This window comes from Idiotropiscis lumnitzeri, chromosome 14 (assembly GCF_059441095.1).
Source record: "Idiotropiscis lumnitzeri isolate Australia: NSW breed Sydney's pygmy pipehorse chromosome 14, RoL_Ilum_1.0, whole genome shotgun sequence".
NCBI classification, from domain to species: Eukaryota; Metazoa; Chordata; class Actinopteri; order Syngnathiformes; family Syngnathidae; genus Idiotropiscis; species Idiotropiscis lumnitzeri.
Genome location: NC_142404.1, coordinates 16,906,197 through 16,924,623, shown reverse-complemented (window position 1 = coordinate 16,924,623; position 18,427 = coordinate 16,906,197). Strand labels below are relative to the sequence as shown.

Here is an 18,427-nt window from a genome sequence, read left to right as displayed (position 1 = left end):
AAGTTATGGGAGCAAGTCTCGCCTCTGTCAGCAGCATTCACGGAGGCCATCGATAATGAGGCCGGCAGGCTTCAAGTGGTCTCCATGACGGGAATTTTAGATGGCGAATAACGGCGGGGCCACTAATCGATTAGTTACCTGGGAGGTAACACTAAGTACGTTTTTAATTGCAATCTCATTTCCAGTGGTAATTTACGAAGCCAGTGGGAAAATTGCTGCAGAGAGATCAAACAACAAATGTTTTATTGATCAGAATCTGATATGAGTTTTATTTTGAAAATCAGTTGTATCCACCAGCGCCTGTGGCCAATGATCGTCGTAGTCATGTGACCCAAAAACGATATACAAGCCGCACCAGAATATAAGCCGCAGTTTTCTATGTTGAAAAAAAATGTGTTTACTGCATGTACAGAACTATTTTGTACTTTGAATGCACATAACGGCACATAAACAGATTCTTAAAACAGCAATTAAAACAGAACAGACCCAAGAGAAAAAAAAAAAAAAAATCGAGATTTATTTCGCGTATTTTCTGAACTATAGAGCGCCCCTAGTGGTGAAAGAAAAATTCACAAACAAGCCACACCGTTGTATTATCCGCATGGTTCAAAATCGAGGAAAAAAGTAGCGGCTTATAGTCCGGAAAATACGGTCCATCCAATTTCACTCCAGTCATCACGTCATGTGTGTGTTGTTTGTAAGAAAGCCGTTAGAGGAAACAAACCACAGGAAGGCAGACATATTGCTCATTTCCAGCGACTCGTTTTTGGGAGGAAAATCTGTCATTTTGAACAGCTCGGCACGATAAAGAATTCAGGCAGCCGATCCTTTGCAAAGTGCAGATCAAAGCCGGCAAAGTGACGGCTTCAATGGAACCGCTAATGTGAGCCCGCAGACATGTTCTTCTCGCCTTGATGTCGTAACACACTACTTATACGTCGCTACGTCGACGGAGAAACACGCGCACACACACCGCCGATAACGCTCTCAAGTGCGCTTATTGTGCTTGGGAAAATTCAGGCACTTTTATTTGTACCTTTTGAGTACTGGTGAGTGTGGAGGCTCATATTGTAAACATGAATGGCTTATTCAAACGGCGGGCCGGGCAGAGCGCGTTCTGTCAAGTCTCTCCTCGGAGTGGATTGAGGCGAAATCAGAGAGGTGTCAACGGCACTTGACGGCTGGCGCTAAGCCTCGCAGAAAGACAAAAATGAGACCAAAGAAATATTTGAGTGTGGTACTCAGTATGCAGCTTTCATAATCCTCCACATCCCACAGGATGTTATATCTCTTCATGGAAAATAAAAAATAAAATGCAGGCCATCCAAGGTATTATGTGGGCCCGAATTATAAGAAGAAATTCTGCCTTGGCAAAGATAATAAAAGGTTTGTCTTTAATAGTTGTGATTGACACTATCAGTGAGGTATTAATTGTGCTGTGCATCGGTGCAGAAATGTATTGTGTCATATTTGGAGCGGTTTTGCTAAATTGGGTGACAAAGCATGCAGATTAAAATTGAGCATTAATATCGATATTCTCGCTATGAGATTTCATAACAAAATCAGAATTTAGGATAGAAATCGCATTGAAAGGTCGCTGTCTTGTGAAAAAAACATTTGTCCATTTTTTTAAAAATGTTTGTATTTTTATGTTCATATTTTTAATTGGGCGCACACATCCTATTAACGTGAATTTTTTTTTCTTTTAAATGACAAAATTGGACATACGTGTTTTTCACCGGACAGGACAGCGATGAGATTTTACTTAATATAAACCCAGTGCAATGTTTTTTTCCGCCGTACTACAATAAAGTGTAATTGCACCTCCACTCCACTAGTTGGCAGTGGCGCTCTCCTTGCCCATTGTGTGCAGCCAGTATTACGGTGTAGGTTTGTTTTGCAAAACAAATGCTATTATTTAGAGTTGTGGCGGAGAGTGGGTGAGGGGTGGAGAGGGGGGGGGGGCGAATTGTTTTCTTCTTGCTGGGGGGGGCGTAACAGAAAACAATCGAGAAGCACTGGATTAGTCCATTGCATGAGAAGGGATTGGCACACTTGAACAAGTCATGATAAATTATTATTATTATTTTTTTTTTTTTTTACTTTTGTTTAAAAATATAAGAACACTTTATTGGGGTCCCCAAGAAATCTTGGGACCCCAGGAAATTTCTTGTGATTAACTTATTATAAATCCTCCCCTAATAACTGTTCAGAGTGTGCAAGTCTGTGTATGATAACACTAATGAGCCCGGTTTTGGTGCACGTTTATGACTTATTTAATTTGTCTCCTTCCTTTAGTCGCATTGACATCCGTTTAGATTGATGAATGTTTGTTCCTAATTTCCAACAAACAACCTTGGCCATCTTTGCTTCTAGCCTTTAGCATTATAGACACGCACACACACACACACACACGCCGCGGTTTGATGTTGCATGGACAATGTGAGGCGGCGCACCGGTAAGAAAATTGACTCGAGATATTAACCTTGCGCATATGAACTATCACAGGCCATATTTGTATTTGTAATTAATTTCTCAGTTGATGATTTTACAACTTTACCCTCTGACATGCTCCATTACCTTCACTCATGGAAATTATGAGCACACGTCTGTCAATTACACCGCCGCACACTCAATTAATCAAATAGAGGCGGGAAAAAAAAACGGGAAATAGAGGGAAAGATGTCTCCTCAAGTACGGTAATATAGCAGCCGCAGCCATCGGCCATTTAAACATGCCGCACAGACGTGTGAATGTTCTCCAAGCGGCTCGTATTTGCGAAATATAAAAAGACCACGCACGAAGGTGACCTCCATTCATGGCGCTTAGGCGATATTTATAGCCTGCTGGGGTTAAAGTCACTTCCAGCTGGGCACAAATTCCCATCGTGGAAACAAAACAATGTTATTAGATACTGTCATCACGGGGGTCATGTGACAACAATAAGTTCCGGCGCGAGGGAATGGAATGATGCAGACGAATGCTCAAGACTCAAATAATTCAATCAATAATGCAATCAGATAGTAAAGGTCAATATTCTGTTACGGTTTCGGTGTGTGTGTGTGTGTGTGTGTGTGTGTGTGTGTGTGTACCAATGTGGTTCAGAACATCACCATTTGGTGACTTGTGGATAAAGTCAAATCTTTCAGTATGTGGGCGTTTTCAACAATATCGAAAGATATAAAAATCATTTATTAAAAGCAGTGAGGCCGCTACACCACATTCGGACTCGACAGTTATTTTTCCCGGAATGTATTTATCAGGCTGGAGAAGTGGTATCAATGTCGTAGTATCGGAACAGTACAAAAGCCATCGATGTTATCATGGTAATGAATTGGAAGCTGCTTTCAGTTTGACAAGAGAAGCAGAGGAGGAAAAAAAAATAGCTGCACCAGTTGCTGGTTGAAATAGAACCGAACCTGAATATTGTGTATTTTTCTCACCGAATTTTACAACGTATATTTTAGACATGAAGAATGTGACAGCGGATGAAACACATTAGCACGTGCAAGTGTAAAAAAAAACGACAATAAGAATTCTCGTGGCATGTCAAGGACATAACTTTAGAAAAGGCACTTCCGTTAATACCATGTCAAGTATCAAATACGCAAAAAAGATCCCTTTTTTTTTTTTTTTTACAATCACTAAATGTTGCCAAGATGAATTCATCCGAGTCAGTCATGAATCAGCGGCAGCTCCACTTCAAACTCAAAGGTGGAACACATTTCCCTATTTAGAAAGTCATTCATACAGGAGTCATCATTTCCAAGCAGATTTCTTGGCGATTTCGTCTGCCGTGACGCAGCGGCAGCAAAATATATTGCAGATAAATGACATGTTAACGGAATCATTTCACGGTTCAACACGTTGGCTGTGATTTATGCGGCAAGCGTCTCGGCGCGGTCGCCATTTCCCCGCAAAAGGGCAAACTATCTATTTGGATTGCAGCAGGTACTTGGACGGAAGTATATTTCAGCCAGTCATCCATTTTCTCATTCGTCATTAGGGTGGCGGGTGAGTTGGAGCCGATCGCGTCACAGTCAAGATTCAAACTCAGACACGAGACGTGCAGATGCACCAAACACGAACCACGCTGATGCCCGCATGGCAGAACATTCTTGCTTTTTTGTCTAAACAGTATCAAAGTCCAACTGTATTTATGTGCTTTGGCGCCTTCAACTATGTAGACATGATTTGAGGTGTTTCATTTAGGCAAAAGTAGCGCTTTGCCACCACCTTGTGGCACCCTGGTGCTAAGCAACTATGTTGACATGAGTTGAGGAGCGTCATATGTACAAAAGCAGTGCTTTGCTGCCATCATGTGGCACCTTGGCGCCAAGGAACCATGTTGAAGGGCGTTGAGGAGCTCCATTTAGACAAAAGTAGTGCTTTGCCACCATGTCATAGCACCTTGGTGCTAAGCAATTATGTTCCAATGAGATGAGGAGCTTCATGTGGACAAAAGCAGTGCTTTGCTGCCATCATGTGGCACCTTGGCGCCAAGGAACCATGTTGAAGGGCGTTGAGGAGCTCCATTTAGACAAAAGTAGTGCTTTGCCACCATGTCATAGCACCTTGGTGCTAAGCAATTATGTTCCAATGAGATGAGGAGCTTCATGTGGACAAAAGCAGTGCTTTGCTGCCATCATGTGGCACTTTGGTGCCAAGGAACTGTGTTAAAGTAAGTTGAGGAGCCTCATTTAGACAAAAGTAGGCTTTTGCTGCCATCTTGTGGAATTGCATGAAAACGGTCAGTCCAGTGAGATGCACTGTGCTCATCTTTCAAAATACATCACTTTCTACTTCAAGTCAGATGCTGATCAACAGATTTCCACTCTGCATTTGGTGTAGACCAAACCCAGAAGGCAGCAGGCACTACTGCCACCTAGAGGGCACCGGTGTTCAGCAGTAGCAGAATTATAGTCGAGAATGAGTGATTTTGCTTTCTTTGTAAAGGCAAAAATAAGAACAGTCTGTGTATTCGATTGTGCAGGTGTGTCATGTTGTGGCGAATTCACTAAAAACGTGGTTTTGACAAGATTCCATTCGACGTGGGGTGTGCGCGCAATGTTGTCAGCTGTCAAGGCCATGATGACACTTTGGTTGAAATTGACTAAGGATGAAATTCTGCCTCGCATCTGGCGCACTCCCACTCGGCGAGTTTCATCTCAGTGTGAATGGAGCTAATCAGTGATGCAAATTGCAATCAGACGGGCACATCTCCACCTAACGGGTGATGATTGCACGATAGCGCACATTTAAAAAAAAAAAAAAAAAATTCAACAGTGTACAGTAAGCGCTACAATATCTTCAGACAACACTGTCACCAAAGGTTTTACTGCAACATTATAAATTGTAAAATCTTGTTTCTTATGTATGAATGACAGCATTTTAATCACGTGAAGCACCTTCTACATTGAAAGTGCTATTTAATAATAATTTTTTCCACCTGTTCTGACAATTACTCCTTGTCATCAATGTGTGCTGCAGGCCAGGGGCTCCCTCTACTGGGCTCACCGTGGGATCTTGAAGAGGGCTTTGACTGGGTGCATGTCAGCCAGCGGAGGGTCTCCATCGGCAAGCTCGATGGCGGTGATGCCCAGAGACCAAACGTCACAGCGGGCGTCGTACGAGTAATCGTACTGCTGTTCACAGGCGATCACCTGGTAACGTACAAGACACGGTCGAGTTGGTCCGCTTCAACAGACACTTCATTAGGTACACCTAGAGCTGTGCGCTAGCAGAGTAGTCAGCTACTAAATGGCATTGTCAGATTATTTGTTCTTTTGCTCTCAGGCTCATTTTTTGTCCAATATAAAAGTTGTGCTTTGTAGATGTATTAAAGCAATTTGAGAGGAATTTTGGATTGAGGGCAAGCGCTTTGGCGCCATCTTGTGGCATTCATAGGCAGTAGTGGAGGTTCCAAATTTTCGGTTCCGCTCTTTTTGGCAGGACACAGTCACTATCCCCAGTGTAATTATTATTTTTGACAGATTACTGTATTAATTTACATTATCCCAAAAGGCAACCAAAAAAATAATGAAAACACATCTCTGAGTATGCTGCAGTACATTATGAGCTCTTATAGTTTAGATTCTGCAGTAATATTTTAGATTCTCAAGTAATAAAAATATTTCCGCATCAAAGTGCCTACAACAATTGGATATGTCAAATTTTATAATAAAGAGATTTTTTTATAATATTTCCAATACAGAAATTAAATGTAATGTTTTTTGAAAGCTCAATTATTTTGTATGACATTTATTTTACACTAAAAGTTTTATACACACGGTTTTTAAACATTTTATTGTACTATCGAATCCTTTTTTTAAAAAATCATTTTGTTTTAACAGATGACTGACATTTTTCATATTGCCTATAAAACTAATCAATGATTCACTTTTTCTTTAAATGTAAACCATCTATTGAAATCAATAACACAAATGCATAGAAATAATTATTTTATGACAAAAATTGTACAGTGCAACCATGCAGATTAATTGATTAAAAATAGAATAACTAAGCTTGTGATCTTTAAAATAGACATTCTAGTGATCGTGTGAAGCAGCATTTCGGTGTGATATATTGTTTGCCATCAACGCGGGTGCTTGTTTAACTGCAAAAACAACGGCGATGAAGCACGTCACAATCAATCAACGAAACACATTCTTGTTATTAAGATGAAAACCCCACCAGCATCGGACATGACAGACTGCGCATTTACTGGCCAGTTCAGTGAATTGCCCGCTCAATAATTATAATTGACACGACATTACACAGCTGAGCTTATTCTAATTGCCCCCGAGGTGCTTTTCTTACAGCCCTATCATGGCACTTCATTTCTGCCACCGAGAAACTGGCGGGCCGCGGTCTCCCAGCTATTAACCTTGAGACGACCTCAAGTGGTGCTCCCGTGGAGGGGAATACATAATGACACAGGAAGGGGGGGGGGCGCCGTACAGAAATAGCTCAACCCTTCCGCCTTTGTAACGAATCATGTCGGACATTTTAGGTACCAAAAGGAGCGTCTCTGACCTCGGGAGCCATCCAAAATGGGGTCCCGACGGATGTGTTCCTTCGCAATCGTGCGCTGGTCAGTTGGGCCGAAACTCCTGAAAAATATGCATCGGAGGAATGTTTATTTAAAAGCAGTGAGACCAATTTTCAATCCTAAAAGGCGGCGCGCGTATGATTAAGTGAAGCAGATTGCCAAGCGATAACAACAAAAGGCGGTGTGATCATTTCAAATTATGTAGGACAGATTTTTATCAGCGTGAGTCCACTTCATCTCCACGACACGGAGGATATAAACACGCCTGGAGGATTCGGAGGCATTTACCGCAACAGCTTTCTTTTAATATGCTAAATAATGCCATTTCAATGAGGAAATAATAGCCGTGGGTTAAGACGACAGTGCATGAAATCAAACGACGTCGTGGTGACAAACGGGGAGCGTACAATAGATTTGAATTCTGGATTGATTTACAAACTCACTTCATTTGGTGCACCGACAAAATCTGAAATACAAAATACTAGAAAATGCAACGTGTGGAGAACTTGAGGAATTCTGAATGAAACAATATGAACTGAACGTGATGGAATCCTGTAGAATGATTTTTGGCGAAAAATGTGTCATGGCTGGGTTTAAAAAAAAAAAAATTAAAAAATAAATCGATATCGAATTCAATCAATTTTCCTTTTCATAGCCCGATATCACGATATATCGATACGTTTAATTTTACATGACTTCATGCGAGATCTCAAACAAAATGGCGGAAGCAGTGACCTCAGCGTCAACAAGCAAGAAGTATTTATTGTTTTGATCCGGTCATGTTGAATTAAACGTACCGAAATTTTTACGAATGCAGCTTCTGAGAATGCCTTCCATGCGAACGTCACATTGGTACGGCGTGAAATCCTTGATTGAATCGAAAATAAATCAAAGTGAATCGTGAAGCGAAAATCCAATCAGATTGGGTCCTTTTGTGTCGATTCGATTCGATTCTGGACATTTGAATCAACGGGATAAGGATTCTCCTCTTTTCATTTCAACATAGTTCCCCATTACCAGATGGGACCTAAGATTTCTTTTCATCTGCATATATATTAGACTTAGCGTAGGTCTGAGCACAAAACAATGGAAACAAACTCCAACCACAATCGTAAACACGACACAAAATGACCAGCATCTTAACTTTTTACCCCAAAAATGAGTCGAACTTTCAAAACGAGCCTACCAAAATCAACCAGTTTGACTCCCCCATCAGTTGTCAGGAGGATGTTATTGCCTTTGACGTCACGATGGATAATCCGGTTGTTGTGCAGATGCTGGAGTCCCTTTCGAGGTGCGACAAGACAGACAACAAGTATGAGTCACGCCAGCTTTGCTTGGAGCACACGACGGAGAGCAAAACAAACTAAGCCGGTGAGAAGCCACTTTGCGCTGTCACCACGAATGCTCGGCATGTTCCCCATCGCGTGTTGAATGCCACCTCCGGGCTCGAACATGAGCAGCTTACCAGGAGGGCGCTGTATAAGATGTACGCTATAACGGGCTCTTGCAGACGTTGGCCTCGCATCAGCAACCCTTTGATGAGCTCCGTGACAGAACCGCCGTTGCAGAGCTGTGGAGCGGATAGATAATCCAGTCACATATCACCTCGACGCTGGCTATTAGCAAACGTGAAAAAAGATGAGGCCCTTTACGATTTTGGGGGGGGGGGGGGGGGGGTGGTTTTAAAATATTTTTAAGATTGTAATTTGTTGGTGCGACGCTCACCTCCAGAACCAGCCAGAGCTGTCCACCTGATAAATTCTCCGATTTGTAAAACATGCCGTAAAACTTGACCACATTGGGGTGGTTGGACAAGGACCTCAGGATGTTGTATTCCGCCTCGATCTCTTCGTCCACATCCTTTTTTTTGGGGAACAACGGAAAATGAAAAAAAAAAAAAAAGGATTAAGGCATCGATGCGTCGGCTATATTGGATTGCCAAATGCCGCTTTTCCACTACAGCAGGGGTGTCAAACTCAAATACACAGTGGGTCGAAAAGTAAAACTTGAACAAAGCAGCGGGCCAGCATTGAACAAATCAACCTTTTAATGTGGACCCAACTAAGACAAGCTGACATATATTCAAATTTGGGCAAAGTCTGTTGGAGTGTGTGTGAAAAAGCAAACAGGCAGCTTACTGCTGATTGGCTGCTACCCACTGCACAAGGAACCAATCAGATAGTGCTTTGGGCGGGCCAATCTGCTTCTGCAGGCAGGGCCACCAGCACAGCAAAGAGAGAGAGAAGTGTGTTGCAGCCAGCCAAAATAAACCAGCTTTTAATATATCGGCCTTGAAAGTTACTAAACAGGCAAATGCCGATTATCGTCAAAATGCCAAATATCGGCCCGCCCGATAATCGGCCTATCACTAATAATCAAGGACATCTCTAGAAATGCTGAGCAAAACTACTTGTGCAAGTACTTTTCCATGAAAGTGAAAATCAGAAGGGCAAAAGGACTCCTCTCTGGATGTCTGTGTGATAATGTCAGGCAGAAGGCTGAGACAGGAGACTGCTGCATCCCAAAGGCCATCAAAGGTGGAATCATGGCGGACCGCACTGCCAGGAAGGGAGGGGGGGGATTGCTTCATCCACTCGCTCCAACACTTCAAGTCTAAGCGAGACACTAACGGGTCCTTATCGCACAAAGAAATGAGCAGAGGATACGACTAAAGCGGGAGCTACCACTTTAAGGAAATGCTGAATTGGAACATAACATGACTTGAAATTTGTTAAAAATGGGAGGTGTCCATGGATAGGAATGGGGGGGGGCAGTACAGGCAACTTACTCGGTTGGTGTAGCTTGTATGCTGCGGTAAGGCAGTTATAAACATTTCGGTATGAGTCATGTCAAATACATTGTTCACGAAACGTTCAGGTGCAATTTCAGGAGGAAACTAAAATGCATGATGAGATTCACAGGTCAACTTAATTTGACCTTCTGTGAACTTTGTCAATCGGCCTGTGCTGCACAGTAGAGATGAACAATTTTAGGAGAAAAAAAAAACATATTGCGATTTTTCTGACAGATATTGCAATTTCGATTTGATTTGCGAGTTTCTTCACACTCTGCAGTGACATTTATGAAATGCCATAGTAGCATTAAAACGTTAAAAGCTATTCCTCTAATAATGACCTGTCCCCAAAAATAATCTTGCTAATTTGCAAGTGTGAGGAATAAGTGCCTCTTAAAAAAAAAAGTTTTGACAATATCGAAATCGCATTGTCTGAGATCGCAATTTCAGTCCCAAAGCGATAAATCGTTCAGCCCTACTCCACAGTGTTTAAAAATGTAATGCAACAGGCAGGGTCAACACAGTATATTTTTTATTTTTGGTTTATTTTTATATTTTTTGAAAAACATTTGTAAAATAACTTGTGGACTGATTCTGACTTACATTGATGGGATCCAGCACTTTGACTGCCGCCTGACTTCCATCTTTCTTACTCGTCACCCTGTAGACTTTGCCATACGTTCCTTTACCGATGGTCTCCACGATGTCCCAGTTATCGGACGGATCGCCAAGGTTCTCCAGGCCAATCATGCTGGACTTGTAAGGATATACGCCATATAATGTTCGCCTGCGAGGGCAGAAAAAGAAGACACTTGCAGTAAAATGGTTCCATGAAAGTCTCTTTCTTTTTATATACTGCCATCACCAAGGTTATTATCATTCGAGAAAACTAACAAAATAAACAAAACTGCAATTGAAAAAAAAAAACATTTCCATTAACGAAATCAAAATACTTTTAAGAAAATGGTCAATAACTGAAACGACATCTTACGCTTTTGAAACTATAATTACAGAGAAAATGTCCTTGGTTTTCAGGGGTTCATTTTAAATGTATTCATGCTGTATGTCTCATTTGGGAATTGTCGTTTTCTTTCCTTCGTTACCGTGTATTTAGTGATTTTCTGAGTCTGCAGTCGACTATCAAAAAACTAAAACTAATACTAAAACTCAGTAAAACTAAACTAAAACAAAGCATTTAAAATAAAATAATTAATTAAAAATTATCAAATGTGCTTAAAACGAAATGCAATTTGTTTTTCTTACAATCTATATGATGATTGTTGAAAGGGAAGAAAACATTCCCTGTGTTTCCACAAAAATGAACTATTTCTGATTTAGAAAAAAAAAAAAAAAGGACGTTCACTTCTCAAAGAAAAACTGCTGTTCCGGAAAGAACTGCACACTAGAAAGACTTTCCAGTTGCAGCATGACATAAAAACAAAAAGACAAAGCGGCGATGAGAGCAATAAAATATTTGCAGCGGGACAAGCCCGTGTTCCAAAGAGCAGTACAGAACATTTATTCCCACCAGGCCTTCTCGTAGGCTTCACTGACAAACAACAACGCTCTCTGCCTTTGCTGCCACTAAATCAGCAACGCCAACGATGACGACCGGGTGTCACTGTACTTACATGGCAAACGTGACTTTCTTCTGACTCATCGGCGCTGAGAACAATCGACATCAAAACGGCCGAGCGAGAGCAACAAGCGATATTTGACTGAAGGCGAGCTTAGCGCTGTCCGCCGGGACGCGTCACTGCCTCCCCTCCTCCACTTTCCCCACAGGAGAGCAATCTCCTCAAGACGAATCGGATTGGACGGCATTAGCTTGACATGTGGCGGCATGAATGAGCGGCAAACTTTCACTGCACCAGCTCTGAAAGAAGGTTGCCTGGCTATTAAATCAGCGGTCCTCAAGCACCAGCTATTTGGGATCGGGACATAGAAAGTGAACCAAAAATCATTTAGAGTTCGCAGTCTGACAAACCACAAATTTGCTTTTGGTAAGTCAGCTATAGTTTAATGCTTACAATGAACGGAAAACGCACAAGATGGCGTCATGAATTGCATTCATGAACAATAGATGTTTGATGTAGTCAGTTATAACAACATTCAAAAGTAATATATTCTTTATCCTCTATGAAGAATGACTAATAATGCGGCTTATTGAGGAGTTTTGACCGTCTCCAAGTATTATACTGCCCCCAGGTGGCAGAGGTGCGCACATCGGAAAGAGGAGCACGATGTCCATTAAATGGATGCAAAAAAAAACAAAAATGGCAAAAAAAAATTTAAATCGATACATCCTATTTAGTTTTGTCATGAGTGTATGTTTTTATAAAGCGTTTTAATTTTTTGGTGAAACTGGAACTGGAACAAAAGGCATTTCCACTCATTTCAATGGGGAAAGATGATTTGAGATATCAGGGCATTTCGCGCGCGCCATGCAGGCTCAATAACGACTCTCACAATAGTGCCCCCTGGAGTAAAAAATATTAAGAGCTCTCAGATTTCCATTAATCAGGAGGGAGAAAGCACTCAAACCTCATTTACGCCGTTAACGTGACTCATTCATTACCAGCAATTTAATTTGGGCTGATATTGGCTATTTTAAAATTTGCAAATATCGGGGTTTTTTTTTCCAGTTACACATAAGACACAGACATTCAAACATTTCCTCCGCCCAAAAATTGCACTAATTAAAATCGTCCAATTTTTGCCGATTTTTCATGTTAGTCAGCAAATTAAATATATACTAAAGAACAACGCACTATTGTAACCGTTAACGGACTAAAAAACATTTCATTCAAAATATTTTGTTTGAATTAATCAGCCAATTAAATGGTTATCATAATTTTATTTTGCCAAAATATCAGAATCTGCATATTGTCAAAAATTCTGAAATAATCACAATTTCTGTCCATGCTGCTCCGTCCAAATATTGCATGACGCCAAAAAAAAAAAAAAAATCTTTGTCCTAAATGATGAAGGCGCCGGCAAAGATTGATGGCCAAAAGTTATTTAAAAAGCACCAGCATGAATCACGCTGTCGCTGTGATGTGTGTGCGTGAGACCAACGATGCCAACTCCGAAGGGTCAAGGAAGCTCTGAACGTCCTCAAACGATTTGATTAATCGGGAAACTGTTGTGGTATTCCGCATCGAAAAAAATACAATCCCGAGAGACATGATGGAGAGGGATGTTTGTGCGGACGATCTGCCCGAAGCGGCGCGACCCTGACGGCTTGATGTGAACAGTTATCAACCCTACTCACACACAAACGGAGTGAGGACACATTTAGGAACGACAGAGGTGAGTCATGCAGATATTACATGGAATCCAACAAATATCCTTCATGCTGTCCTTCAATGAGCTGCAATTCGCGGCTCGCGTTTAAATAATTGCCCGCTAATCCTGCTTCATCTCGCGTCATCCATCAATGCTTAAAAAAAGTTAATGGCCTACCTTAAAACACTTCCTGAATGATGCTCTACATTCAGATTATCAATCAACAAAAAAAAAAAAAAAACGCAAACCGGTCCGCCACAACATCATTAATCTGCAAGTCAACAAAAAAGCGCTTTTCCACTCCAAATAAGGCTCGGGCATACTCGACAAGTTTTAGCGTCATTCCAAACATATCCGAGTCGTAAATACCTGCTTCTGTGAAAGTGTCCCGCTCCAAAATGATGCAGGCTGATTCATACTAAACTGAGGATGAATAATTCACGGGCAATTTGTGACCCGAGCTGCAGCCGAGTTAAAATATTCAAGTGGCAGGTGTATGCTCTCATAATGGCCGCTGATATGATGCGTCTCGGGTTGCGAGCAGGTAACCAGGAAGTCCATGGTCGTTGCCAGGTCACATGATGCCTCCTGATCTGGCAACCCGGCGTGAATAAAGTCCTCTCTCTTTTGTCGGGGGTTGTCATTTCCACCACGGAAAGTTCAAATGGATTGCTCACGTGTGAATTATTTCAAAGAGGAACTTGTTTAAGTAGAGTGAAAAAGATTCTTGACATTTGTACAAATCCAAGAGTTTGTCTAATAGAGGCGAAATATTAGAAACAAGCTTTAGAGCGCCTCGTCGTTCGCCCTGAGTGTCAAACAGGGGAGAGTGAAAACTCAGCTTTATTTCTAGTGCTTTGTGAAACAACAAAACCAAACTGAAACTAATTCACTAACAAACCTGCTCTGAAAAAAAAAACAATTAAAAAAAAGACAAAATAAAATAAAAGATAATGAATATTCCAAAATTATTATAAGCCTGGTGAAATAAAACATTGACATCCACCATTTAACTTGAGCACAAGTGGGACTTTTTTTTTTTCTCTTTAGCAGCAGTCAAGAGAAACTATTTGTTGAGAGGTAAAAGTCACATGCAGGTGATTGAGAACAGGACACTGGTGACCCCACACGGTCGAGCTCAAGTTACGCTTCATTGTTTACCTCCCGGCAAGAGCGCAATACATGTTGAAGTATATTTGCCAATGTTTGTGGGGACAAAATTCAACTCTTAAAACAAACGGCTGTGTTGCATATTAGCGGTCCTGATAGAAATTACGTTTCAATCAAAACGGAGCATAATCATATTTGTAATGACATTTTTTAAAGAGCTTTAGAGTTTGGGATTTTTTATTGTAGTGAAATTTTACTTTATTTTAACTTTTTTTTTTTTAAATCCAGTTTTAATTCTTTTTTCTGGCAAGATTGTTTAAGTTTTCATAGGTTTTAGTATTAGTTTTAGCTTTTATTTTGACCGAGTATTTGTTGAATGCAAGATAAAAACGGAGGATGAAGGACATTTTTGCTCGAGAATGTTTTCTAAACGTAAAATGTATTTTCAGTAAGTTAGCACTCGGTAAGTATTTTTTTCTCATTTTTATTTCCAGAAGAAAAACGACTTTTCAATTTATGTCATGAGCTCTCGACTCGGACCTCACCGACAGGTGTACCTAATGATGTGACCGGTGAGTGCACATGATTGCCAGGTTAATTTTGAGTAATCTCATTTTCTGCTTCCAACAGTCCCTCTTGCTCACTCTCTCTGTTTAAAAGGCGTGCGAGGACGTCACGTTGCCAACTGACCGGTAAGTCAGTGGCGGAAAAAAAACAAAAAAAAAAAACACCCTGTGAACTATATAATCCTTTCTAAGGGGATATGAAGAGGCTTTACGGTAAACCTTTGCAGCCACAAGCAGGGCTGCAGCAACTTGCCCTTGTCACTCTGGACAACCCAAAGACTCACTTGAGCATGAGGGAAGCACTTTTTAGTCAGTCTAGCGGACACTGAAGGAACTCTCAGTACACTGAAATCTGCATCCGAGCACGATTAGGCTCATGCTCACTATTTGATGTTGAACAACTTGAAATGATGTACAGTAGTGCAAATGACATAAATGTGTTTTAAAGAAGGTCTGTCAATCTATCTTTAATATATTCATGACAGCATCCATTCATCTACTAAACGAGTAATTCTCTAAGCGTGGCGCACAGGCTCCCTCTAGTGGTCTGCAAGATCATCATTGAATTAACAAACATTTGCATTTTTATCTTTAACATTAGCGTTTATAAACATTTATTTTGATATTTTATTTACGCAACCTTGATGTCACATACATTTTAATCGAGCAATAACTGGAAGAAGGACTTTAAACTCCGGGATTCGGGTGCTTTGCTGAAACAATGACGGAATATCCCCCATCCCGAAAATAAAAATTTAAAATGAAGGAGGTTCATTTTAATATTGCCGCCAGATTTGATTTCATTTTACCCCATTTAAGAGTGCGTTTATGTTCTAATTGCATCATGTTATAAATACACAAATACACTCGGAAATAAAACCGGTCTTGTTTTTTACACTTGGCCTACGACAGTACATCACTGTATTTCAAAGGTTTTTTTTTGTTTAAGCCGAATTACTTACAGATATAAAATATAAGGACCATTGTATGTGTAGTCCACATAATCACCTACTAATTGCCATTGTACATTTTTACATTATCTCAATACTACAATACTATGGAGAAGGAGGTTTAATTTCTTACCCTTTGTTTGCTGCCTCATTTCCATCTCTGAGCTCTACAAAACAAGGACAAAAAAATGTCTCAGCTGCATTCTACGCACTACCTGTTTAAAAAAAAACACAAACAAAACTTGAGTCTTACCATCCATAGCAACATATCCAAACTGATTTGTCCCTTCAGCCAGTCAGGGAGTTTAATTATTAATAATGAGCTTACGGACACCTGAGCAGAGCACGGTGAACTCGCACGGGGAAAGACACGAGTCCACTCACCCGAGCTGGAAACAAAAACAAAGTTGGAAGGGCCCAAATAAATGGCTGACCTCCCAGGTAGCATTCCTCTCCGGTGGCCGGGCTTTGGTCCAGTCGGCTGAAATCACAAGTTTCGGGTCGGCTCTTGTTTGTTGCACACAAGGCCTCTTTTGATTATCGTGGCTCAAGCCAAGTACGCAGAAAATACACAAGTCACATGGTAGAGGAATTTGTTTGAGGGTACTAGGTCACACACACACACACACACACACACACACACACGCAGTCCAACAATGGAATGGAGTGAATGAACACTCAGTTTGTCCAATTTTAATTTTAATAACGGCGTGAAAAATGGGGACTCAAAAATAGATAGGATATCATTTTCTGCCATAATTACAACTTAACTAAACATGATTTAACCATTATGGGCTTTTCAACCCCCAAAAAATAAGACTTTACACTCACTTAAACAGATGCGTAAAAACTACTACGTTTGCAAATTGTTCCAAAAAATTAAAAAATATTAAAAAAAAAAAAAAAAGGCACTCAGCCTGTTCGGTAAACCGACAGCAAAAAATGTTTCTGCTTAAAGAGAATATAAAAACAGCACAAATTGAAAGCAACGGACACAGAACAGTGTGCTTATATTTTATTCACATATATTACATGTTGCATTTAATGTCCAAGTCACACTTTCTGGCCAAAATCAGAAAGTTTGATCCTGCACCTACAGTAATGTACTGTATTCTCGCTTCAATCACGCAGGAGAACACACACGAGAGCTTTCAATCACAATTTACACGCATTGATATTTGCTTGCGCTCATTTACAAAGTGGCTTACTGCAAACGTGATGACAACGTGGAACTTAGTAAACGTAAAAGCAGCATGCATGACTGTCTGCGGGTTTTTTTTCATTTTAAATTCAAGTCTCAACTTAAACCCCCCCCCCCCAAAAAAAAAAAAAAAAATGTTGAAAAGAGCAGCCGGCCGTCTGACACCAATGATACCGGCGCTTACTTTATCTTCACTCCGATCAAAACATCTCACAGGCACGACTGGATGAACTTACTGTGCTCCGGAAACAAAAAAAAACGGTTCATTGAAAAGAATAAATTGGCTAAGACACTTTAAAGAAAAGCGGCTCCCCAAAAATGTCATGCACAAAAAGAAAAAAACAAATGTCTAAATTGGAATGGGATCGTCGTCACAGTCACTGAACTGTCGTCACCACCTCGACAGTTGTAGGCCTCGAGAAAACGTGACAGGTCGAGTTCGAACATCAGGGGGAGTGGCTCTCGATTACTTTAAGAGGCAGCCATTTTGTTTTTAGGGGGTGAAGACCGTCATTGTCTTTCGCGGGTTGACTTGTGCGCAACAATTCAGCAAATTCAAATCGGCAGGTTTTATTTTGTACATGTATTTTATTTACCGATATATATTTAAATTCAACGCTTAAGAAGTATAGTTAATGTTTATGTATTGTTTCATGAAATATCAAAAGTTGAAGTTGATAACCTTTTTGTCTATTACCGTAATTCATGACATGTTTGCCTTTTATTTTAGCATGAGACTGCCCCTTTAAGATCAAAAAGTATGAATAGTAAATCTGTTTGTAGTTTTTTGTAACACAGATTATTTGCTGTGTTGGTTTAAAAATACATGAAAAAAAATAATCACATATTAAATCGCAATCACAATATTGAGGGGCCCCAAAAAAAAAAAAAAACACAAAATTAAATTGTTTAGTTGTAGCGCGTGAGCTTTTTTTCCACCCCAGAAAAAAAAAACAGCAGAGTTCAGGCAGGACGTGGTTAAATTCAGTGAGCGTAATGACGTGACTGCACGCGTCCGTTGACAAAGCCCGTTCCCGCCGATCTAAGCAAAACCTCAAGCGCAACCTTCACAAAAAAAAAAGTTAAAATTACTTGAACAATGAGCAGCAGCATTTATTTAAATATCTAAAACTTATTTTCAACAGCAAAAAAAAAAAAAAAAAAATTCCTGAGGATGGATTGCAACTCGACCCATAAAAAGAGCCTTTTTGCTCTTCTGCAAAAAAAAAAAAACTCCATAGTGTGTTGATGTCACGTAGTAGTAAAGCATCTGCACCCGTCAGGAGCTCGAAACTCAGATACCAGAACCATGATGAAAAGGGATATGCTTGAATATCATCACAAATGGCGCATTATTGCCGGCATAATCGCGGCCAGACATTCCATATAAGTTTATATGGCTCCAAATAAATACCGAAGCCTTCTACTGCAAAGTCCAAGCCAAGTACATCTCTGGGGAAAGTT

General features: G+C 40.5%; 1 protein-coding gene across 6 annotated transcripts in view; it reads right to left on the bottom strand.

The window, feature by feature from the left end:
- The window catches only part of myo3b (myosin IIIB), a 62,701-nt gene extending 46,567 nt beyond the window's left edge, over nucleotides 1-16,134 (bottom strand). For 4 of the 6 annotated variants that reach the window (XR_015846541.1, XR_015846542.1, XM_088315649.1 and 1 more), the window contains exons 1-9: nucleotides 16,016-16,133; nucleotides 15,896-15,929; nucleotides 10,452-10,635; nucleotides 9,843-9,863; nucleotides 8,780-8,914; nucleotides 8,520-8,624; nucleotides 8,238-8,337; nucleotides 7,036-7,112; nucleotides 5,518-5,663 (exon numbers count right to left, since the gene is read on the bottom strand). Coding sequence is in view for 4 of the 6 variants with exons in the window: in XM_088315649.1 (XP_088171775.1) it covers nucleotides 5,518-5,663; nucleotides 7,036-7,112; nucleotides 8,238-8,337; nucleotides 8,520-8,624; nucleotides 8,780-8,914; nucleotides 9,843-9,863; nucleotides 10,452-10,635; nucleotides 15,896-15,929; nucleotides 16,016-16,022 (809 nt within the window). In the remaining 2 variants the exon portion in view is untranslated. Of the gene's footprint in view, nucleotides 1-5,517; nucleotides 5,664-7,035; nucleotides 7,113-8,237; nucleotides 8,338-8,519; nucleotides 8,625-8,779; nucleotides 8,915-9,842; nucleotides 9,864-10,451; nucleotides 10,636-11,479; nucleotides 11,640-15,895; nucleotides 15,930-16,015 lie in introns of those variants that run through there. The other 2 variants (XM_088315653.1, XM_088315650.1) reach the window with 2 other exon arrangements.
- Nucleotides 16,135-18,427: the final 2,293 nt, after the last annotated feature.